Source organism: Meleagris gallopavo, chromosome 2 (assembly GCF_905368555.1).
Source record: "Meleagris gallopavo chromosome 2, MGAL_WU_HG_1.1, whole genome shotgun sequence".
Classification (NCBI taxonomy): domain Eukaryota; kingdom Metazoa; phylum Chordata; class Aves; order Galliformes; family Phasianidae; genus Meleagris; species Meleagris gallopavo.
In genome coordinates, this window is record NC_139405.1 from 31,265,875 (window position 1) to 31,290,207 (window position 24,333).

Below are 24,333 nucleotides of genomic sequence, written 5' to 3' on the forward strand. Positions count from 1 at the left end.
ATTATTACTTTGTTTTGTACAGTTTTGTTGTCTGCTCCTGAATCTGTACAGCTCATGCCAAACTTTCCTCTAGCTATCAAAATGGAAGAAAACCAGTATTTAATCTGTGAATTAGGTATTGAAATATTTTGTAATTTGATCAAAGGTTTATTTAAATCACCAAAAGTATGTGTGTGTGTTTTTCTTTTCCCCTCTCAGGTTTGCAATTATGTGTGGCTATATGTCTCAGTTTGACAGTGTACAAAACAAAATCAGGAATGGTTATCTCTTTAAGGTATGTTTTTGTAGGCTTTTTTTTTTTTTTTTAAGCTATTCCATCAAATTATTTCCCTGCATATTGTCAAAGACAGATTTTTTGAACACAGTAGTTCAGCCTCACAGTTTACTTTGGTGCTGATGTTAAAGTGAAGCTATTTTTGTGTATGCAAATAGATTATACGCTCTCAAAAAATAAAAATTGAGATAAGGATTCTGGGAGCAGCATCAGGATTCCTGTTTCATTTTGTAGTCAAAAGGGACAGGAAAAAGGAGTAACAATTCTGTTCGGATAATAAAAAAAAAAATAAGAAAGGTGATGAACTAACAAGGTCCTGCAGTCACACTTCATGCTACTTTTAATGAGTGATGTTTGTTTTAACACTGTCCTCTCAAAAATAACTTTGTATTCCAAAGTCAGCAGTTTTGTTACGTGTGCTCCCTCCCCCTTCATCCTCAGCACTGCTGCTCCTCTAAGTGCCCACTGCCCTCCAAGCCAGGGCCCCATTGTGGGTCCCCGTGGGAGGCAGCAGACTTATCCCCCTTCCCAGGGAATAGCTGGGACAGGTTCCTGTTGCATCCTGCACATGACAGAGAGTGTTACAGGGCTTTCTTATGAATGAGTGCTGAATCCATCTGAGTTGAGCCAAGTGAGCCAAGCCCCAGGTGCTGCAACAGGCTGGGTCGGAAGGGGAAGGTGACAAGTAACAGAGGAGTGCAGCAGTAGTTTAAAAATGGAGTTTTAAAGGAGCACACAGCATTGGTAGCCCTTTCAGTGAAATCATCTTCTTCAGGGGCAGTTTCTGAAGTTCATGTGAATCATTTGGAAAAGTTAGGGCTTTGAGGAAAATAATAGCATAAAAACATAGCTCCTCCCTGATTGCATTGTGGACAAAGTGATAGAATAATAGACTCACATCTCTTTATTATTCAGAAATCCTAGTCACTGGTTTAGTTAGAAGAACAATGATATCTGGGAGAGAAAAAAAAATTAAAGCCTGTATGTATTTATTTTCAGAGGCAAACAGCACTTAGGGGTGAAATAATGTATTTTATATTTTTTTTTAATTCAAGTTGAGCAATGAGAGATTTCTTCAGTGAATTAAAGAGAGAAATGAATACATTTATAACCTATAATGATAGTGGTTTTGGAGGAATCACCAGATTAGAAACTTTCTAGCTTCTACTGTTTCACTGCAACTGAATTTTACGTTATAATAACACTTTGTTGTGTCGTTTCATTGGGGCAGTCATATTCCAGGGTAATAGAGACTTCAATGATGGGCACTGACGTGTCTGAGCTGTCAAAGAGAGTGGTTGCTTTCCCACTGATTTGATGCGAGTCCGTTTGATGCTAAGTACATCTAAAAATATAAAGGAGGTTGTTGCATTTTTTAAGACAAAAGTTCTTGAGCCCTTTGAGATTTTGAGCTGCTGGTCTTGTTGTATTGTGTGCAGAGTTGTTGATTGTGGTTTTCCTTTGTAGGGAAGGGGTTCAATAATTAAAATACTTTTAGGACATTAGAAAATAATTACAACAGAAAAGAATTTCTGATTTTTTTTTTTTTAATATGATTTGCAGCAAACTTCTTAGAATGTGACATCTGAAGTGACACTGATTGTTTTCTTTTTACTAGGAGCATCTAGATAAAGCAATTGAACTTAAGCCTCAAGATCCTCTTTTATATTACCTAAATGGAAGATGGTGCTATTCGGTAAGTTTTTTTGTTTTTTTTTTGTATCTAACATTTATTGTATTGAAAAATTAAAATGCATTTGAAGTGAAGCAACGGGACTTAAAACAAAGTAGATGTTTCTTGAAGTAGATATTTTGAGTTAAATGAAGCAGGACATGTAAGTTTCCTGAATTAACTTCCAGATGTGATGTTCCTGGGCTATCGCGATGGCGTGGAATGTTGCTGGAGAATATCGCAATAAAGATTCAGATATAAAATTTGTAATTCACTAAGAAGTTTTGCAAAAATACAATTCCTGTTATGCCAATAAAAGAGCTTTAAATATTGTGTTAACGATGTAGTTTTAAGTATCATATGAAAAAAAAAAGTTAACTGGTTTTCCAGTTTAGTTGTTGATTATTTTTAGATATCTTTATTTATATATATTTTTTTAGCAAATGCTTGTGCTTATAATATAGAGTTCTTTATTCTTAAAGCCACCTGTTTTATAGCTCATGTTCTGTGCTGTGAGGAATATTAAAATCATAGTATTGCTCAGATTGGAAAAGACCTTAAAAATCATCAAGTCCAACCACAACCTAGATCTTTTGTCAGAAGGAAATGTTCTTGCAAAGTGTAGGCTGTAAAAGACCACTGGGAGACTTCTCAGAGCAGCAGTGGCTGGTGCAAAGTGAATTCCAGCCCTGCCTCTTCCTCAGCTACTTCCAGTGCTAGTTACTATGTAGTGCCTGCAAACTGGAAGGAGGGAGTTACTGTGAACTGCAGCCTCTGATTTTATCTACAGTAAAGGTTAATGCAAGGTAATCTTTCAGTAGTTCTTTCAGATCATATACATAACTTTCAAAAAACTTTTAGCATCTAGATTTTTTTCTCTCTTGATCCAGGTAAAGAATGACACCAACTTTTTTTTTAAAAAGCTTTTCATTTTGCTTTTCATCACAGCTGTTCTTGAATGGCAGATTGGCAATGCAAAAGTGAGTTGCTAAAGATTGCCCCATAGCATGCTTTCTGCCCTCCTGCCTTTTAAGAGTATCTCTCTTGTCAGTGATTCCTTAAGCATTTTTATATTATGGCCAACAACCGACTGCAGCTCCCATTTATGTCAAACACTCCCAGATGTTTCTCATGGCTTATTTCTCACTTGAGCTATTGCTTTTGGAAGCTTTACACATAATCTAAATGTACCTCATTTTGTTTATATTGTGCTGGGTTTTTTAATCATTTCAGGTTAGAGGCAATTACCACTTACTGGCTCATGCATGTGGTTTGTTACAACTGTATCATTACAAATTAATGTTCCACACTTGTAGGATCTATCCAGTGCTCCTTTCAGGAACAGTAAAGCCACAGATGAGCATTGCCTTAGGGTGTGACCTGACCTGCATTCTAATAAGTGAAACTATCCACCTAAACTGATGTAGCCACTGTAATACTTAGGATTGATATATATGTATATTTTCTTTTTTAATTCTTCTGTGACTTTCTTGCTGACTGTGACAAAATACTAACCTGATGGACTAAGGATAGATTTGCATAGCTCAGATAAATGTGAGTATAGGACTGAGTAATATTTTGTGATAAATTCTGGGGCAGTCACCTCTTAAATGCTTTCTGTGATTCGCATGCTTTTGGTAGCAGGATGAGACCATAGTTTGGGTTTTGACACATGGGACTATTAAGGATCTTAATCCTAGATCACTCCAACTGGAACTTGTTGAAATCCTTATTATGTAGGTCATTCTGAAAGTAATGCCTCTTGTTTGTTTCCATGGAAACTACAGCAGCTACGAAGAGCACAACACTGTTCAGATCTTTTAAATATCTGCTTGTATAGATGAATGTTACTTAAAGTAAATATAGTTTTTAGAGCCCTCTAAGTTGTAGCTTTCTTTTTATTGAGAGAGTAAAAATTACCTTTGCTCTTCAGATCAGTAAGAAGCATTTATTGGAAGTTAATTGATCTGTGGTACATAGAGTATAGGAATTATTTTCTTTCTTTAGAGTTTTGCAAGCGATTATCTGATAATCCTTAATCCTTCAATGTTTCATTTTAATTTATGCTAGCATTTAGAGCAGATTTTAAAATTGAGTCCATACCTAGTTCAGGTTTATGCCTATTTACTTGTCTTTACAGAACAGACTCAGGATTGTTAGCATATGCTTGTGAAACTGGATTGGAGCCTCTGGTATTGAGGTGTTAAAAATTAGATTTCTTGGAAGTTTGTTTTTGTAGGTTAGATGCAATGCGTTGGATTCATGTGGTGTATCCCAGTATCATCTGTTTGGGTTACGCTGGGGAACAAACTGATCAAGTTCATTTGTATGAGTGCTCTGTGAGTGTGCTCTTCTTACAGGAAAGTGAAAACCCAGGGAGTTCAAGTTGGGTAAATGGCTAGATGCCTGTACAGACTGTAGTGGATCCTCAGCTGGCCAGAAGGAGAATATTTGTGTTAGAAGCCAGTATTTTAAAACTGTTGTTTAGTTATTTAATTTCTTCCAGAAATAAAAACATTGTACAATTATTTAATACAATTTCACATTAATATATCGTCATTTAAAAAAAAAAAAAGCATTCTGTGGGGGATGTTTTAGTAGATGCCATTGGTATTTTACTGAAGCTGTATCAACGGTATTGTTTTCCTTGTGGAAGACAACTGTGTGATTTGTCATCAGCGAGCTGTTCCCATTTAACATTGGAGGAGGAAATTGTTTAAGGTCGTGGGTCAGTCCTGGCTGAATTTTCAATCCAAACAAATTAGTTTTATTGGTGCCAACATTCTGGAGTTTGTTAAGAGATGTGAACGGACAGGGTTTGCTTCTCAAAACCAAGGAGGAGGCAAAACAAAAAAAAAAAAAAAAAAAGAACTTCAGTCAGTAAGTGCTTTAGTTCCCATGTGAGTTGTGCTGATGCTATGCTACGGAGGAGAAAGACATGTTAAGGAATTGCTTTACACAGTATTTAAGAGAGAACCACATTTACTGCCTTAATCTTCAGTGGAATGAGAGGTCTGATAGGAAAGAGCAGCTTTACAGTCAGCTGCAGTTTAATTCCATGGGTGACACTTCTCTCTCTTGCTACTAGTACAGATTCAGTAGAAAAAGCTGATGAGAACTTGTTCTTTTGACACATCTATAGAAGAGGTCTTCCACAACAGTCATCTCTGTAAGCCTTGGAACATAAGAATGGCCTTCCCTCCTTGCCAATGACCAGGCTGTTGTGGTGACTCATACTCCTCCTACCCTAGGAAGTTCAGGGAGTGGCTGCTGGTCCCTCAAGCTTCCTCTCTCTTTTTTTTTTTTTTTTTCCTTCTCTTTATGAATGAGCAAGACTAGCTCTCCTCATGTATGGCAGCTTGGAGCAGTATTCCTCTTCAGAGTGACCCAGTACATCAAAATGAAATATTCTTTGGAAAAGCATTCTTATGGTGCTTTTGTGACTTTTCAGGCTGTTGGGAGGGACTTACATCAGGCCTCTCTTAAGCTCTGGAAATCATCTGTAGGGCATTTCCTTCATTAATTTGTTTTATTGTTGGTATAGTAGTAATTACTTGCTGCAGTAGCTGTTTTTCTTATTACTTTCTTTTGTCCATTACCAGTCCTGTGACTGTTATGATCTCACTCCTTACAGTCTCTTTGTACTTCGTTTTCTGTGGACCTTGAGATAAAAACTGCACTATATGGAATAATCTTAAGTTAAATTATCACTGCACTACGGCTTGCTCCACCAGGGTATCTGTTGCCTGTGCTTGCTTACACACAGAGAATACTTAATAAAGTTAGTCGATGTACTAAGAATAATTCCATCTCACTGAACATGGGATAAAGATTTACTTTAATAAAGTTATTTCAAATTAGAAACTGTGTTTTTGTTTGTCTAGGGAAAGAGTAGTATTTCCTGTCCATAGTTATTACTCCATGACACAATTCTGTGTCTGACATAAATCAGCCCTTTACCCACCTCAGTCTGGGTACTGACTGACCCAGGTGGGGTATGGTTAAGGTGTTGTGATGGGATTCATCCACCTATCTTTAGCTATGATTGTCTACGCTCATTCTGTAGCTGAAGAAAGGAATGGAGGGAAGGAAAGGAATGTTCATCCTGAACTACTATAGTTGGTATAACAGCAGATGCCTAATAGAGGTGCTGCTGACCCTACTGACTGTGTGAGGGGCATGGACAACAAGTGTAAACTAGGTACTTATTTATAGATGGCCGTAGCTAGCTGTAATGAATTTATCAAGCCTGCAGCTTACAAATCAGGATACTTCAAATATTACAGAACTATCAGGCTGTCTATGCAATAGTTGCAAAGGAAGACTTTGAATCCAGTGTGCATGGAATATAAATCACTGTTGTGCATGTGTGCATTGTGCTTTTCAAGATTGCTTTAGGTTGGTGGAGTTTATTATATAAAAATGGCCAAGTGTATATTTTTAAAAGTTTGAATAGTGCAAAGCAGCTCCCAAGCCAGACAAAATAATGACTAAAACCTCAGTAGATTGGTTCTGATGAAATCTTTTAAGAAAATAAAACAACTGCCAGGAAGGACTTGTGTTTTCAATATGCAATTATAGCTCCACATGAAAAAACAACAATTTTGTTCCCTGGTTATTGCATAACAGCAGACACTTGTGTGGTAGTTGAATCTGTGTGTTGTATGTATACCTCCAGGGTGTCGGGTAGCCTTGCAGAGAACAGTATGAGCATCATTCCTTTTATTATTTTCCACTTATCAGCCTTCTGTTAGCTCACTCCTTGATAAGAGGAACCTAGACAAATAGAACACTCCTTCCTCTTCCTAGAGAATAAAGAACTCTGCAGCAGAAGAAAAAGTACATTTGCAAAAATCATATTACTGCTTCTCACAGAATATGACTTAGAAACTAGAGTGCAGCTAGGAAAGTGTAGTGTGGGAAGGAATTATATACATACCTACGATGTGAACTTTTAACCAGCATGCTGCAGTTTGTAACAGTGTAAAAGCACTGCAGTATAGATGGGGAGACATCATGTTGTTTCAATGAATGAGAGCTCTGAGTTTGCCAGAGAGCTTTTTTATTCTCTTAGAAGATGCTTCAAGAGTGAAGGATGAAAGAGGAAGAACGAAAAAAGTTTTAATTTCTTATTATTGCTTCTCTCTGAAATATTTTAGTGAGACTTACTGATGGTATTTAACAAATAAGTGTTGAACCCTGTCATACAACCAGAAAGACTTGTTTAGGATGCCTCTGTCTCTAAGTAATGTTGTTGTTGTGGAGCTTGAGTAAATGGGGCTAGACAAGAAAGTACAGTCAAATGTGTTTTCCTGTTGCATGCTGGTCTGTGTTTGTATTTTTTGAAATGGTATTTTTAGGCAAGAACAAGAAATACTCAGAGCTTGATGCCCATTCAGAAGAGTAGTGTTCTGGTTGATTGCTTTAATGGATTCTTATATTTTGTCATGATTAACTGTTGTACTGGATAATTACTGACCGTATCAGGAGAGGAGCAAGGGAAAGCAGCAACAGCCCTGAAGAGATTGGGAAGCCAGGAAATGAGGTGGGAATAATCTGAAACTATCCAAAACAATTTTTACAGCAGTAGGACAGACTTGAGCTCAACTCTTGTGAAGATGTGAATTGCATGTGAAACGGAGATGTCCGTGGGTGACTTGTGTTTCACCTCCTGGTTCTCCAGTGGGAAGCTCTCTTTCTTTGACTGCTTGTAACCATTTTCTGCATTGCTTCTGCATAGATCAGGTTCAGAGTTGTTAGGAAAATACAGAACCTTGTTGGTTTTGTTATTTTTAGTTTAACTGTACTTAGTGACTGAAGCAATCAATTCTTTGTTTCAAGTATTGATGGGAATGAAGAATGAAGTTCTGACTCCATTTTACAGGCATAGATGTGGCCAAATGAGGGTGGCTTCACTTCTCCACTTGAACCAGGATCCAGTCTTACATTAAACAACTTCTTAGCTCTGTCCTTCATTAGCGATGTGAAGTGTGTTTCTCTGGGTTAGGTGGTGGAGGCAAGTACTTTATGGCAGTAACCAGAGCAGTTTCTGTCAGGTGTCAGTATACCTAAGGGAAGAAGTCATGCACATTGTGTGTCAGTATGGCAGTTCTCTAAAGCCTTTTTCATTGCTGCCTGTCTTTCTTGAAAGAGGTCTTTGACAAGTGTTATTTTTCAGATCTGAAGAGAGAAAATGAAACCACTTTCTTAACAGTGATTGTGACCAGCTTCAGTGTAGTAAATGAATTTGTTTTACAGGGGCCAAAAGCAGTGACAGTTTGACTGTAGCAGCAGCTTTCTTTTCATAACATTGAAAAGCAGTCTGCATGTGCACTACAGTATTAAGCTGTCTATCATTAAAAACTTAAAAATTTAACTTAAAAACTTAATGGGCTTGAAGCCTTTTAGCCTTAGAAAAATGACAAGGTCTTATGATAACAAACTGTATGTTAAACTTCATGTACTGGAAGACTCTCACATCAGTAACGTTGGTGTTTTGTATTGTATTTTTTTAATGCGTACTTTTCCCACTTAGTGGAATGTAATATTGAAAAGACTGTTCTTTGAGTTGGAAAACTGACAGCACAGAACATTCCTTTGTGTTGTGGGTTTTTTTGTCTTGTTTTGTTTTGTTTTTTCAAAATGAGTTTCATAAGTAGTACTAGCAGTACAGTGAAATATTTTCTCCATAACAGAGAAGCAATCCTAAAGACTTTTGATTTTTATGTATATATATTTTTATTATAGGTAGCTCAATTGTCTTGGCTTGAAAAGAAAGTAGCTACTGCTCTCTTTGGGACTCCACCAACTTCAACAGTAGATGAAGCACTGCAGAATTTTCTTAAGGTAGGTCCTACCCGAGGTTTTCCTTCACTGTTTACCGCAGTTATCTGTAATCAAGAAGTCTGTAGAAGAGATTCTGTAGAAAGAAGGAGTCTGTAGCTGTAAATCCAGAGATCTCCTAAATACCACAAAGCTCTACAATAAAATGGTTTGTTCTTCTCTATTTCAAAAATAGTTTGGAGATGAATTAATTGCACCTTTCTTTTCTTTGTTTATTCTGCAGAAATCTTCAGTGACTTGCCATGTCAATAGTTAGTGAATTTAAAGTGAAATAAATACAGATTAGTTTTATATTATATGTAGTAGTTATGTATGTATAATTATGATGGTTATTTGACTACATCTGCAAGAAGGTTAACATAGGCAAGGAAAACTTTGACACTGTGACACTTCCATTTTTCTTATCTGAAGCTCTTCACATTTCAGTAGAAGCCTTTCTTGTTTCTGGAGGTGAAATTGATGCTGAGAAAAGACCTTTTCAGTGCAGTAGAAAAGAAGGCTCTGTCACAAGTCCTTGTTCCTGGATATTGTACTCGAGAGTGCAGTTATTAGAGAGCACAGCATGCAAAAAAAAAAAATAATAAAAAAAAAAAATCAAGCTATCTTTCAGTGTCTTTTATAGAAATAATTTCAACTTCTTGCACTGAAAAATACAAGTTTTTCACTTGGCTGAATTCAAAGCATAAACTTCCAGCGTTACAATTCCTTTCAGATAGTTTCCCAAAGGAATTGGACAAGCGTATTTTTCTCGCTACCAAACTACTTATTTTCTGTATTCTTAGTCTATTTAAAGGTTGAACGACTTTCTGAATTTTGGAGAATACAATACATTGCCATCTTCTCAGTGTATAGGTTTTATCTGCAAGATTAAAATCCAAAGGTGATAGAAATAATTTGAAATATTCACTTCAGGTTCAGGGCATTTTGTAGGGGGCTGCAGAGCAGCTGTGATTTTAGGTCAAAATCTGTAACAAAAATTAAATTGCCTTCTAAAAGACAACTTAATCTTTTTCAATTATTTGATAATATACAGTTGTAGTGACAGCAGAATTATTTTGATTCAAGAATTGCAGCTACAGTATGTTTCACTGATGTAATTTTTCTTTCCCAAAAGCTATTTGTCTATTAACATGGTCTTGAATGCCAGTAAATAACTGGTAATATTTGTTCTCATCAATGAAAGTTTTACATTGTTGACATGTTTTAAAGGGAAGATGATCTTGAATTTTTCACACTACCTGAATTTTTTAGAAGATAATAATCTGAAAAGAAGGGTGAACCCATAGCTGGAAAATATGAATACGTGAAAGAGAAACAGTTATCACATTGACAAATACAGTTCAGTATCCATTACTCAACATGCAAATGGTTGGTTGCATGTTTCTTTGATGAGGAAATAAATACTAATAATTTAGAGAGAGAAATGTCTTCCAGCCTTTTGTGGGAGTAAAGGAATCCAATAGATGTTCTATAGAATGAGCTGGTATCTGTTCTAAGCAGTTGGTGAGAGAGGAAGCCAGGATGTACAGAACATTTCAGTGTATTCCATGTCAGCAACTTATGTGCCTGGTTTAGAGTTTGTTTTCTTGTTTCTTTGTTTGTTTTCATGTTGTTTATTTGTTTGTTTTCGTATTGGAAGTGCCAAACATTGTGGTGCACACAGTAAGGATGATTCAGTCTGTTTTAGGAAGCTTATTGTGTTGTGGAAAATGATATATGGACAGGTAAATCTCCTCACATGATGTTTGTCTTTATGTTTAGTTTCCTGTTTTTTTTCTCCTTTAGGCAGAAGAAATGCATCCAGGATATTCCAAATGCAATTATGTGTATTTGGCAAAGGTAACCAAGTTCTCTTAAGAATAATGATTTCTAGACTCCATATTCTTACAGTGATATGATTGGAAACAAAATGTTTTTTCTTCTCAGTGCTATAAAGATCTTGGCCAGAAAACCAATGCACTGAAGTACTGTGAATCTGCACTGTCAGTTCTCCCAGTTACTAATGAGGTGGGTACTGAGACTGGTAACTTGTTCTCTTATGACCATTGTCTACTTTAGCACCTGTTATTACTTTGTCAGTAATAATGTAATGTTGCACTTTTTTTTAATCTAAACATGGGATCTTCCTTTTTCCTCCACTGTAGGTTGTCTTATTGCATTTGTTTGTGTCCACTGAAAAAACAAAAAACAAAAAGAAAAAAAAAGAAAACAAACAAACAAAAAAACAACAACAACAAAAAACCCAACTTTGAGCAATTGTCAGGAGCTAGTTTGTGCCAGAGGCTGTCAGAAATTAAATTGTACTCTTTGTATTTCAGTCTGTTTCATTGGACTATCTGCATAAGCAGTTGTGCGCATTGATGTTCTGAAATTTTGTCTCAGACCTATTTTTTCTCAATTGAATGTAGTTGGGATTTTTGTCTCAAGTTCTTGTTCTACTCCTGCCTGAAAGTCTCTATTTTGTGATCCCTGCTGAGGCCTCCAGGGCGCTGCCTGTTGCAGAGGTGGATTAACTGGTTCAAGCTTGTCTTTGTCTTCAACTACTATGTGGTTACAGAGACACATTTCATTCAGTTGCATCTGATACAGTATAGTTTATCCTAATACATAATTAGATTCTGTTTTAGACCCGTTAGAGTATTGTAGTATGCGGATGCATGAATTCTGTAGATATTTCTGAAATTTTTAAGTGATCTAATTTCTCAAATGTAAGCCAAGTCATGGCAAGAAGGTTCACTCTTGCTATCTCATCTCATGTAAAAGCAAGTTCCATAATTACTGGCCTATGACTGAAAACATCCTACCATCCTAAGGCATGACAAGTTCAAACTTGAGCTTTGTCAGCCTAAGGGACCCCCTTTGAGCACAGCAGATGTGGTAGGGAAGAGGGAGAGAGGTGATTCCAGAGACTAATTGGCCTTATCCCATTTAATTCTTTGAAGTTAAGGAAAAAGACTGTTCAATAGCTTTGTAATTTGATTGACAACTAACGCTGTATGTGGAGCACTAATATGTTTATGTCAGAAGTTCTCACTCAGAAGAAAGACCACTGCATGCCTTACCAGCAGCTGCTTCTGTGTGGCTTTTATTTTTAGTCCAAATTAGAGTATGTATCAATCATAAATTAAGCAATCATTGCTTAAGTTCGGTGTTTCTTTTCAGTGTTCTTTTAGTATGTCCTAACACAGATATGACATAATATCTTCACTCTGCTTTATTCTTTACTTATCGTTGAAGTGTACCTTCAGGTTGCCTGTTTTGAAGGAATGATGGAAAGACTCCTATACATTCTGATGGTTTTTTTGTACCTTAACTGCTACATAATACATAGGACAAGTGGTATAGGCATGCAACTGAAATTGCTTGGACTCAGCCTGTTTCATATATGCCTGCTTTGGCTTTTCTCTTGATTTTATTTATTTATTTATTCTGTATTCAGCCTACACACCAGGTCTTATTGCAATGAACTCAGAGCTGGCTAATAAAATTGCAAAAAAGCATGTGTATTACATAAATTTCTGGTGTGCAGAAGGCTACGCGTGTTTAGTGAATTAAAAGTCATTCAACATTCATAGAGACTGCTTGAAAAAGTGTAGAAATAATCTAGTGTGAGATTTGTCTTTCACAAAAATGGCTGGAGAAAATTTTGGTGTCAAGTCACAGGTAGTTGCTGAGGTTCTCCATACACTCAGTGGAGAAAGAGAGAGGCAGAGAGAGACTGGGTGTGCAGACACGTCTAAGATACATATGTGATAATCCTGACTGCGTTGTTAACGCGAGGTGAGTTCTGCCTGTAAAGGCCAGTGTCATCATTCTAAAGGTGAGCTCAGTGCATTCTTCAGAGTTCAGTGCATCCTGGGCCACCTTGGGGCAGGGGATTAAGACTCTTCTAAAAGGAATGCCTCAGCTTTAGGTTTCTGAAGTGCCAGCAGATCCTGAGAGGGGGAATTTGGGAGTGATGTGAGGTGTGTGTGTGTGTGTGTATTCTGGCAAGCAGAGTGGTGATGAAATTAGAATTAAATTGGTTTGTAATCTGAAGGAAAAACAGCAAGTGGGTCACAAAAATCTTTTGTCCATCTGAAGAAGATGGTAAGACAAGTTCTCTTCTTTTTAGAAGAGTTCTTCACATATCACAGATTTATCTGCTTTGGCTCATTCACTTGCAGTGTGTTTTGAATTAGATTTAGATATAAAGTTCAAGAATACAAAACACTGGAGCAATAGTGTGTAAATCTTTTTTTTCTTTCCCCTAAATCAGTAAGCACAAGGTAACACCAACCTCATGCTGAAAGTAATTATGATAAAATGGAGATCTTGAATACAACCTCTGTTGCTAGCTGTTACCTCAAGTCCCATCTGAATTAGAATATTACGTCTTATTTTGGTTATGGTAGAGAAAAATTCTTACTAATTTTGGAGGAAATGTGTTGGAACTGAAGTGGTTTAGGCGTAGAGCTATATGTGTGAATAATATTTAGTCAGGTTTGTTTAAGGGAGGGACTGAAGAAATTGAATTGACTACAGCCCTGTAAAAGCTAGGATTCACAGACTAAAATAGAAAACAGCTCAGCAGCAGTCTGAGGATTTATTTCAGTTAGCCACAGCACAGGATCTCATGGTTGTCAGCAGTATAGGACGTTGTCACAGTCATGTGAAACTCATCATTCCTAAGTGTAATCATAGTTCCTCATGTGGAGTTTTAAACCTTTCTTTCTTCAGGCAGGGAAATTCCTTTATTGTTTCTAAATGTTGGCTTCTGCTGAGAAACATGTATATGTATAAAGGCATAAAAACAGTTGTAGACCATGAGACAAACTTGCTGGAAAGGTGCCACATTGAGGAAATGTGTAGTATTTCATGATAACAAATCACCCTGCAGCATAACTATGAAAAAGTAGTAGTAGATAATGGTTTAATTTGTTAGTTCTTCTGAGCATCCCCAGTTTCTGTTGACTTCAGTGGAAACTAGAGGTACTCAGCATCACTAAAATAGTCCATCACTCATTTTGACCGTGAAGTCAAATTGTCAGCTGGTCTGACTCAGGGTACTTCTTTGACACTTTGTCTAGGATTCATTCCATGTAGCATTTCAAGTTAAGTGAGATGAGTTTTGTCTTGAATTTTGTATCACATCCAAATATCCCTTCTGTGAGTGTCTGTTCTACCGCTTATAGAATATTGTTTTAATTCAAGGGTTAGAGAGGCTTCCAAACTAATGATTCCTATAAATCCTAGTATAAATGTGGTTTTGTTTGCTTTTTATTTTTCATAGTCAATTTGGCACATTTTCAACCAATCATTCCATGGATTTTTTATTTTTATTTTTTCTTTTGAAGGGGAATACAGTAGATTTAGTGCAAATTAGGTCTGGAAAATGAAACTTGTGTTACAGTGCTATATTATAGACCTTTCTATCCTCTGTACTCTAAGCAGAAACCTCTGATGAATTGTGTGGTCCTTCCTTGGCCGTAAATACTGTCATACTGTGGAGTGGTACTACACGGCTGGAGGTGCTTGGGGACATTAAATTGTCCTGCTTTTCTCTGGTTGCTGTCCAGGTGGATAACCCAAGGTCCTGGGAAACATTCACCCCTTCAGGAAAAGAGATCCTAATGGTTAGGGCTGCTGTGAGTTATTACAAAGTGGATAACAGCTGCTCTGTTTATCTCATTGAACTTGCAGTACCCTTACTGAAACTCATTATTTGTAAAGCATTCAGAGCCGTGTTGAGTGTGGCTACATAAAGGGCTGTTGAAACCAGATGTGGTGTACTACTGTGATGGAAAAAAACGCCTTTTTTGAATTTGGGGAGAAAATATAATTCAAATTTGAAAACATGAACCTTCGTCTTTCATTCAGAAAGATGAAATGAGTGTGTAAATGTGTGTGCTTGCTCAAACACACATGCGTTTTGTTTTACTTATAAGGTGATTTGTCAGAGCTAGATATGTAGATGACACCAATTTCTTTTTTATGAAAAAAATTGCTTGGCACTTTCAAGGGAGGAGCTTGTAGAAAAAATTATGTATTATGTATAATATGTAGAATTATGAAGTATAAAAGTAAAGAAATTATTTTTTCTTATGTCTGGAAGTGAGCGTGAAGTGGGAATAAACCCTGTGTGCTTTTAGGACCAGTAAGTTTGCCACAGAAGTATTAACCTAAGCCTGGCAGAGAAAGAGATGTAGTGGATTGCTTCACTAAAAACTCAAAGTTCTTGTGTCTCCAACATTTTTCTTTTTTTTTTTTTAATGTATCTGCAATGCATCAGTTATGTTACAAGAAATTTAATTTTGGAAGAGCTGAAGACAGAAAAGCAGAAAGTGCAGAGCAGCTATATTTGCACTGAGAGTTACTGGAAAGTTGTACCTAAAATGCAGATCAAAACTTTCCTGAAGCTGAGAATGTACTTTATAAACAAATCAGTGATTTTTAAAAAACCTTAATTGAAAAAAGAATCCCTCTTTCCCAATGAAGGCAATTCAGAGTTGAAAGTAACGAGAAAGAGATTTATATATGACAGAAACTCTTCATTATGACATTTGTTTCTTAACGCTGAAACGTGGAAGGAATTGCAATGGGTGGCAAAACTGCTTTCAGCAACAATGACATTCAAAAAGCAGGAAAAAAGCATGTGGAGGTGGAGGTAGATGTAATAATGTACAAGAACAATGGCTGAAGTTTTAAACAAGAGGGCAGCTACTGAGGAGAAATAACGCTTGTAAGAGTTTAATGATTATCATGAATTATTGTGATTAACCTCCCAGCCCATTAAGTTATGTTTTGAATTATGTTGATAAGGAAAGGAGTGGGAGTTTAAAAAGGGTGGAAGAGAAGGCAGAGCATAAACTTCAGCATCTTCCAGTTCCTGTCTCAACAGACTATTTGTATATCTTGAACTTTCCAAAAAGATTTACCTAGAAATGCCCATTTCAGCCAGCCACCACTGATTGACCCCATGTAGCAGGTACTGCTGTGGTATTTCCAATAGAACTCATTTGACTTCTGCTGTAATCTGTACTTTTGAGTAAGGATTTGGGGAGTGAGATTTGCTTCTGCTTTAGAATGAAAGGTACAAATTATGACTTACTTGTAAAAAAAAACTACCCATTTAAACTATGCGTCACATCACACAAACTTTTTTTTTTTTCATGAAATGAAAAATCTCCTTTTCTCTGCACCTTTCTGATTTTTCCTCTGTTCAAAGAAATGCCAAGGGACACATTGTTCAATGCAAAACATTATCATCCTCAGAGGATTCTTGTTTCTTTAGATTTTTTGTACATTTTTTTGTCCAAAAGTCCATATCATTTCATTTACAAAATAACGGAAACTTTTGTATTTGAATGCTAGACTATTGTTTTCCTGCTAATACTGTTTCTGGAGTTGAACAAGAACTTCCTGACAGCTACCAGAATCCAAAATTAGAGGCTCTTGTGAATATACATTTTGCCAAAAATTGGACAAACAGATAAAAATACATAAATAAATCAAAAACTATTCCTTAATTTGTTGTTCTGTTTACTCTGAATATGTGTGCTTCAAGCCCAGGGAGTAGGCCTTTTAGAAATACATTATAAGGAGATCACATATCAGACTGTAAAATGGTGCTAAAAATGAGGAAACTGTAAAAGATCAACATAAAAAAGTAGAGACCTACTTTATTTTTAATTATTTTGCACTTTGGAGAATGCTGTCAATGTTTCTCTTAGTGATCAGACTGATTTTTAGTCTGCATCTTTTTGAAGGTCTTGTCAAAAGAATTGTTTGCATTGTCTGCTTATTCTTTTTAAAAGTGAAGTAATTTCACAGACAAGGATGAAGTCTGTCCTGAGCTTATTGAGTTTGTTGTTAAATTGACTAGTTTATAAGGCAGTATCTGTGACAAAATGCTGTGGAAGACAGCACGGTTTTAGCAGCATTGTTAGTGCAAGAGCTGATGGACAGCCAGGTCCTCAACACATGGAGCATGTCTGCTCTGGGCATGCTGGGAGAGAGCAGGAGAAGGATTCACGGAGGCGGATTCGCAGAGGCATTACAAGGTGAAGAGGTGTGCAGTTTGTTTTCTGTTTTTGAAAAGTGGCCAAGGGAAGTCAAGCTTCCAGGAGCTTGAAATATATTGTCTCAGAGCCAATAGAGAGGGTGGAGAGAGAGCTTCAACAGGCGTCCTTCAGAAAGGGCTGTAGGTCCCACAGTAGTGTGGCAGCAGCTGGAGAGAAAAGGGGGATGTCTTGGAGACCAAACGCTCCATGTTGAGTACAGTAATGAAAGGAAACCAGAATTTGGGTGCAACTTGGGCTTTTCAGTTAGAAAACAATCTGCTTGTGGAAAAAAATTTTACACAGGCATCATTTACAAAATAGCGTATTTCAATTTTGAATAACTTTTCAGCAGCAATCCTAGAACTAGCTAAACTATTCCTTCCCAGTCAACTGGGTGTGAAAGGGTGTTCTTCTGTCTCCTTTGAAGTATAATCAGAATGTATTGAATTATCATTAGCCTCATATTTTAGGACTGTGCTTACCTTGATTTGAAAAGCCTTGAGACGTTATGCTTCATCCCCAGAGGAAGACACTAAAAATATAAAAGAACATGAAGTACTCTGACTTGGGACATGCAGCGGTCACACAGAAAGTTATAAGTGGACGATTGCATTGGTTTATTGAAATATTTAAGGGGAAAACAGTTATACTGTTGTGTGCTAGTTAACAGCTACTACAGTAACAATTTGTGAGACTCTGTCAAGAAATTGAGAATGGATAGAATATATCTTCATATGGATAGCATATATCTTTACATGATTTATACTGTCCACAAGAGTTATGACTCTAACAATCCTTGTGCATGTTTGGAAGCCCTTTCTTTTACAATCCAGGATTTCTCCTGGAGCTGTGAAGGAATGATGCAGCTGTACCCAAATGCAGAAGTGGTTCTCACCACCTCGTAGCTGTTACCACTTATCAAAGTACAGCTCTGGACCACCCTCGCAGTCAAGCTCATTTAATATACCATGCAGCCACACTGACTTCAGTGAAACCCTACAGGATGCATGTCAGCTTGGGATTTGGCACTGTTTGCGCACAGTTATGTTGTAGTTGGCTGAAGTTACCATTTTGGCTGTGGTCATGGGGATGTATCTGTTCTCTGTTGACAGTTGGGACTTTGTCAACAAGTGCACACATGTGTTGTGCCTGGGTTGAGAGTGTTCAGCACATAAGGGAATAATTAGCTGAGATGGAAGGTAAAATCATTATATTTCTCTCCCGTGTCTAATTGCTATTTAATTTTTATATGCATATTTATAGGTATATGTCTGTGTCTGTGCTTATTGGTAATTTCTTTTAGCAGAAATTAATTGTAGAAATGTGGACTATATCCAGTTAGGCCAGCATTCCCTTTTTCCCACCAGTCATTTCTTCTGTCTTGCTCTTGTTTTCAACTCCCTCTCTTCCCGTTCTGCCTCTGGCCTCCCAGATCTTTTTTCCTGTGCATATCCTCCGTGAATGATGAAACAGGAAAGAAAGGCAAGTAAGTAGGAATAGGGGAAATACACTCACTGATTCTCTAACTTGTGTAGCAGTTTGCAGTACATTTGAACTTGTGTTCAACTCTGAAAATGATATAAAAAGTATATAATAAATGTAAACCTTGACAGTAGAAAATCAAGGTTGAAAATGGCTGTCTTCAGTGAGCACTGAACTGAGCCTCGGGGTGAAAAATGGGACTGACGCAAATAGATTGCATTCCTCATATGACTTGCACCTCTTTATCTCCCTACTGCACTCTAGAGGGAGTTCAGGCCCGGCTGTCTTTAAATAAAATAAAAATAAATAAATAAAACCTGACTGTTTTTAGAAAGCTGCAGATCCAGGAATCAGTGAGGAGAAATACTGTCCAGATATAGAACCTAGGACTTTGTTCCAATTAACTGTAAAGTCTGGGCATTAATGAAGTTTTCATCCCTAAGGTGGAGACTGGCACAGTGTTCTGGGATTCTCTTTTTTTCTAGTGTAACACAACTCTTGGTCTAGAAGGACCCTATCCAAGTGTAATATAATAGTTCACTGACTATACTCAGCTTTGTTTTTTTTTTAATGTCATTACTGATTTTAAAAATGTTTTTACCATTTGGGTTATTATTATTGACTGGAAGTCGCTGGCTCAATTAGCACAGTCTGTTAAATAGTTTCTAACAATAATTCCTGTGTCTGATATAGTCTTGCTTAGAACTGGCAACCCAGAGGTATGAAGTTTTGCACGTTTGCAGTTTCTTTTCCAACTAGTTCTTAGAACAATCGTGGTTTTGTTTTATCCTTTTTCCTAAGCCTTGAGGAAGATTCAGGAAAGACTGCCCAATGGTTTTTGTACCTTGCAACTCACTAAAGCTCCTCCTAGCCCAGTGCTGTCCTTTGCTTGTAAGGAAGGAGATGATTATACACAATTGATTGGAGACTTTTTTTTTTTTTCTTTTAGTCATCATTCAAAGTGAGTAAATAAATCTAGAAACTCATGAAATGCTGAGCACTATCCAGATAGGAAAAAATACATCTTTATTATTTTTGGCTTAGAAAAGTGTAAAAAGAAGAGGACCAGGTACAACGAAACCTTTATCTTTTTTTAATAGCATGGGACAATATTTTTACTTTGTTGCTTAATGGAGCTCGGAATAATTTTCACAAGCTGACTATGGTCAGTACAGAAATGAGTGTATCTTCTCTGAATTAATCAATGTATTGGTGTGCAGAATTTGAGTTTCTCAATTTGTAATGAAAGCCATGGGTTGGTGCTCCAGGCAGCCTGTAATGACATGGAATTTAAGGGGTGCTGAATTCAGTGTGACATTTCCTTCTGTTAGAGTATTTTGGCAAGAGCATACTGGCTTTGCAGTATGTGCCTTCTGAGGCCTCTGATAAATGATTAGGCAGATAGTTTAGCCTGTTGTTGCCAGTGGGAGCAAGGCAGTGACTCCAAGAGAAGCATCCAGCTAATGTATTAATGCCTTAATCCAGACCAATAATATAATGTAGTTTGACATGTCTGGCATATGGTTTCTATCATCTCAATATTCTTCTCTGTTCCTTCATGACATTACGGACAACTAACCAAAATAAAGAGAAGCAGGAATTTCTTCACCCGTAAAACGTATTTTAAAATGTCCTATATTTTGTTCCAACTTCTTGGTTGATTAGATAATGAAGTGATCCTGAAATTCAGTGATTACTTCACTGTCTGTGTGCAGTATTTTCTTTCAGAATTGCCCGTGGCATTATCTAGTAAAGAAGTACTGGTCTCTGTCATTAGGAATACTTGCACAAACTTGGTGATATGCATATGCTTCTGACTTTGCGTTACTAAATGCACCAGTGTGAGTATTGGGTGGTTAGACCTTTACCAGACTGTGGGTATGAGGTGCTGACTTTTTAGAACTGTGTATTTAAAGCAAAGTGCATTTTGCAAGTTTTGCAGCAGCAAGCAAGACAAGTGGGTTATATTCAGGAGACATTTCAAAAATAAATAGAACAGTGGGGTTTTTTGTTCTACGTGTACTTCTTTCCTCATTGGTTTTATATGGAAATAGCCAAAATGTGTGTCACTGGCCAACCCTGAAAGGGTTTGTTGGTCTGGGCATGGTTTAATGCACTGCGCAAACAGTACACATGAGCATCAGCCTAAAAGGAGCCATTCCCTTCTGTCCTAGGATTTATAATAAAGAACTAGCTCTGATCATAGCAGGTTACTCGCCTCTTGCTCACTGTCTGGCTCCACCTGCTGTGAGCCCTGTAGCATAGGCAGAGTCCAGCGACCCTGGTGTGGATGTTTCTGAGTCTATAGTGGTTATTACTGGTACGTATGGCTGTATGCTGAAACCACTATCTTAATCTGTGTTATTAATCAAACTTACCTTTTTTCTTTTTTTGTTTGTTAATTGGAAAATAAATCCTTTCCAGGTATTGCAGAAGTATCCTTGGATTAACTGCACATAATCGATTTGCAAGCTTATGTAAAGCATAGGGCAAGGCATACCAATAAAAGTTATGGCCTAAGCTGAAAGCTCACTGGTCTGCTGAGAAGGCTATATGTGGCTAACATTTAAGTGCTTTAACAGAGCTATAAAGGGAGGGCTGCCATCTGGCTCTTGTTTTCACTCCATGCTTTATTTTTGCAATCACTGATAAATTAACTTTCTGTGCTGTCTTGTACATTCTGTGGCTATTACAGTTGTTACAGTGTTGTGTCTGCTGTTAGTAAAGAAATGTGGATAGGCACGTCTTAGCAAATCAAGGGATTTATCCTATCTAAGCTGATGCATGATTGTCTGTTTCTTTCAGGACAAAGAGGCCCAGAAGGACTTAGAGGATTTACTTCTCACACTGAAGATGTGATACTGCGCACTTGTTAACTCTTCATGCTGTGATAAAACTGAGAGTCTGTAGTGATTGTGTGCAGCAGGTGAACTCCAGCTGAGTCAATGGGAATGGCCTTCAAGCATGTGGCAATTATGTCGTGAAAATGACGCGTTCATTTTTGATTGATTATTTATAATTCTATATTGAAGATTAATTTTAGATTGCTGACACTGTGAGTTCAATTCTCTGAACAATGAGTCCACTGCTGGCAATGGACATAATGGGGATTAGAATGCAAAATGCATAAATCTTGCTCTGAAAGATTAATCAACTAATATGTGATGCCAGCATAAAACTGAGTGCAGCAAAGTCAAAAGCAAAAATATTTCTATAGTAAATTATATTTGTATCAATTAATATATACACAGGTCTGTATGAAAGGAAATCATGACTGTTTATGTTTACACACTACTGTTAAGTAATTAGAATCTTTCTAAAGAGAAAGCTGTTGCTTCCACAAAACTCTTTTTACTTTAAACCTTCTGCTGGTTTTACATAGATATATGAAAACTTTATAAATTAAATATTAAAGCCATACTTTATTTGTAACATCAATGGGTACAATATTAAAAATCAGACTGGTGAAATTCAGTGTTTTAGATGAATCTATCACAGCTGTGATTTTTAATGGCTTTATTAAAAAATCTTCATCATGTTTGTGAATACTGGATCTTTCTGTTTGAACAGCTGCCAAGTGTGGTGGTGTTAGTATATTCCCTGAAAACCAAGTTTAGCATGTGACTGCTGTTAATCTCATACCACCTGTGTAACACAACCTGTACATAAAAATACATACTTTGAGCACGTAGGACAACAGTGTTTTCAGTAAAATGTAGCAGGCAGGGAGATAATTTTGTTCACAAATGGACTGATCCAGAATTCACTCAACTGTGAAGAAAAATAAAGACAAGCTTTCATTGGTTTTCAATTCAGAGTTTTAGACTAGATGTGGGAAGTATATCTGGAAGAAGTATTTCTGTTAAAGGAAATGAAGGAAATAAAATTGAATAAGGACAACTTCACAATCTCTTGACTTCTTTGATGTGCAAGATGACATTGGCTATCTTATGGCTAAGACAACAAGGACTGATAAGGCCTCAATATATACAACTAATAATTGGGCAGTTAGTTTAGGACAGTGACATTACCTTATAGTGATGTCCACAAAGATCTAAAGATTGGGCAAGAGTGGAGAAATATATGTGTATACATATGACTGAAGCATCTCATAGCTCACAGAGCTCTAACTTCTAACAACAGAGGGCGAGAGGTGCAGTAGCCTGGAAGACAAACTATACAGAGTTGTTTAGCCTGAATCCTTGACTCCTTCTGAAGCACAGAGGTTTTGCAAGGTTTTCCTAAAACAGGGCTATCCTTTTAAAAACATTTCAATTAAAACTGCATTTTCCAAAATGGAGAAATTACTGTGGCAACTCAGAACCAATTCTGAAAGTTCAGAACTGGTTCTGAGTTGTCACTGTCACCTTCATGGTTTTTGTTATCCTGAGGATCTTCACAAATCAACACAATCATTTTAGTTATTTTTATTGTTCATTACAGGGGAAAATGTTTGCTATACTACTTTTTCAATCCCAGAGTTGTTTTGTTTTTTTTTTCCACACAATTTCAGACTCTATTAAATAGTTCCTTCTGTGTCTTAATAAATGATGTGTGAAAAGAGAAGCTGCAAATGGCTTCATTTACAGTAAAATCTGTATTTTACATTTCCACAGCCAAAGGAAGCCTAGTCTAAGTGGATCTATTACAGCAATTGCTATTTAGAGCTGTTGTTAGTCAGTCACTATCGCCAATGAGGATGCAGTAAATTGGGCCTTTATTTATATAATTTCATATTATAAATGTAAAAATAGATTGGATTATGCAATAATTGCCTCATTTACGAGGAATAATTACTGATTAAGCCTAAAAAGGTGCAGAAGGAGTAGGTTAGTAGAAGTTATTTAAATTAATTGGGGAAATTAGATGATATAAGGTGATATAGTAAGTGGTGGTAGTTCTGTGAAAGTGGATGTGCAGATTCCAGTGAGTGGCACGCTAATCATGGGTCAGTAATGCCGCGTTTTGATGAAAAAGCAGATAGTGTTCTAAAGTAAATAAATAGAGTTCCCCACTGAATGAACATGAAGTAACTTTTTCCTCTAATAAGGCCTAATGAGGTCAGAGATGGAATACTATGTAATTTTATGCATCACGCTTCAGGGATGCTGGGGGCTAATTGGAATAAGTCCAGTGGAGATAGACAAGAAAGATGAGAGGGCTAGACAAGATCGTCTTCTGTGTGAAAAATGAAAGACTTTGGTTTGTTTAGTCTGCAGGAGGGATGACCAAAGGAGTATTCACATTTACAAAAAGCAATTGAAGAAAAGGCAGTAGAAAAAAACAACACCACCGCCAGAAAAACACAAAACTTGCACTCCAAATACCCTGTTTGTAGGACAAGATGTAATTGCTAACTTTAGATTAGACATTAGGAGAAAAAAAATCCTGATGGAAACTTTGCAAAGCCTTGCAATATCTTCCCAGAGAACATTTTAAAATCATTCACACAGTGGGATTGCAGATGCACACTGGCTCTGAATTTGGGCCCAGGCTACCTATGAGCATTTGCCATTAAGTTTCACATTCGAAGATGTGCATTATAGCTGCCTTCCACCATTTATTATACCTGTGGTTTTATTCCAGGTTATTTTTGATGAAAATTTTCATTTTATAAAATAAATTACTTATCTTTTTATGCAGCCTTCTAAATTACAAACATTTTACTTTTTACTCATTACTAGTCTATGTATGGAATCACAAGATGTCATCTGTGAATCAAAAGGCTGGTTTTAATTATTAATTCTAAGACTGTTAAGAGTTTGCAGAAGTATTCCTCATACAGGTAAGAAACTGCTGTTTTATACACATTAGGTATTATGTGTATAAATAATATTTATAATTTCTTTTTTATAATTTCTGATTGCTGTTCGAACATTCTCAACTTCTTCATGTTTTCTGCTGTGTTAATTTTAGAGCTTTTAAAACTGAAGCGTGTTCCCTAAATTGTTCTCTGATGACTCCTTGGAAGAAAGCTGTTGCATGTAGCTCTAGGGCCTACTCTATGTGTTCTCTGTGAC

General features: G+C 36.8%; 1 protein-coding gene across 2 annotated transcripts in view; it reads left to right on the forward strand.

Moving 5' to 3' along the window:
- The window catches only part of RMDN2 (regulator of microtubule dynamics 2), a 41,762-nt gene extending 19,541 nt beyond the window's left edge, over nucleotides 1-22,221 (forward strand). For both annotated transcript variants that reach the window (XM_085219541.1, XM_085219540.1), the window contains exons 6-11: nucleotides 199-274; nucleotides 1,893-1,970; nucleotides 8,694-8,792; nucleotides 10,575-10,628; nucleotides 10,716-10,796; nucleotides 21,119-22,221. In XM_085219541.1, the coding sequence (XP_085075667.1) occupies nucleotides 199-274; nucleotides 1,893-1,970; nucleotides 8,694-8,792; nucleotides 10,575-10,628; nucleotides 10,716-10,796; nucleotides 21,119-21,172 (442 nt within the window). In that variant the 3' untranslated portion in view covers nucleotides 21,173-22,221. The remainder of the gene's footprint in view (nucleotides 1-198; nucleotides 275-1,892; nucleotides 1,971-8,693; nucleotides 8,793-10,574; nucleotides 10,629-10,715; nucleotides 10,797-21,118) is intronic.
- Nucleotides 22,222-24,333: the final 2,112 nt, after the last annotated feature.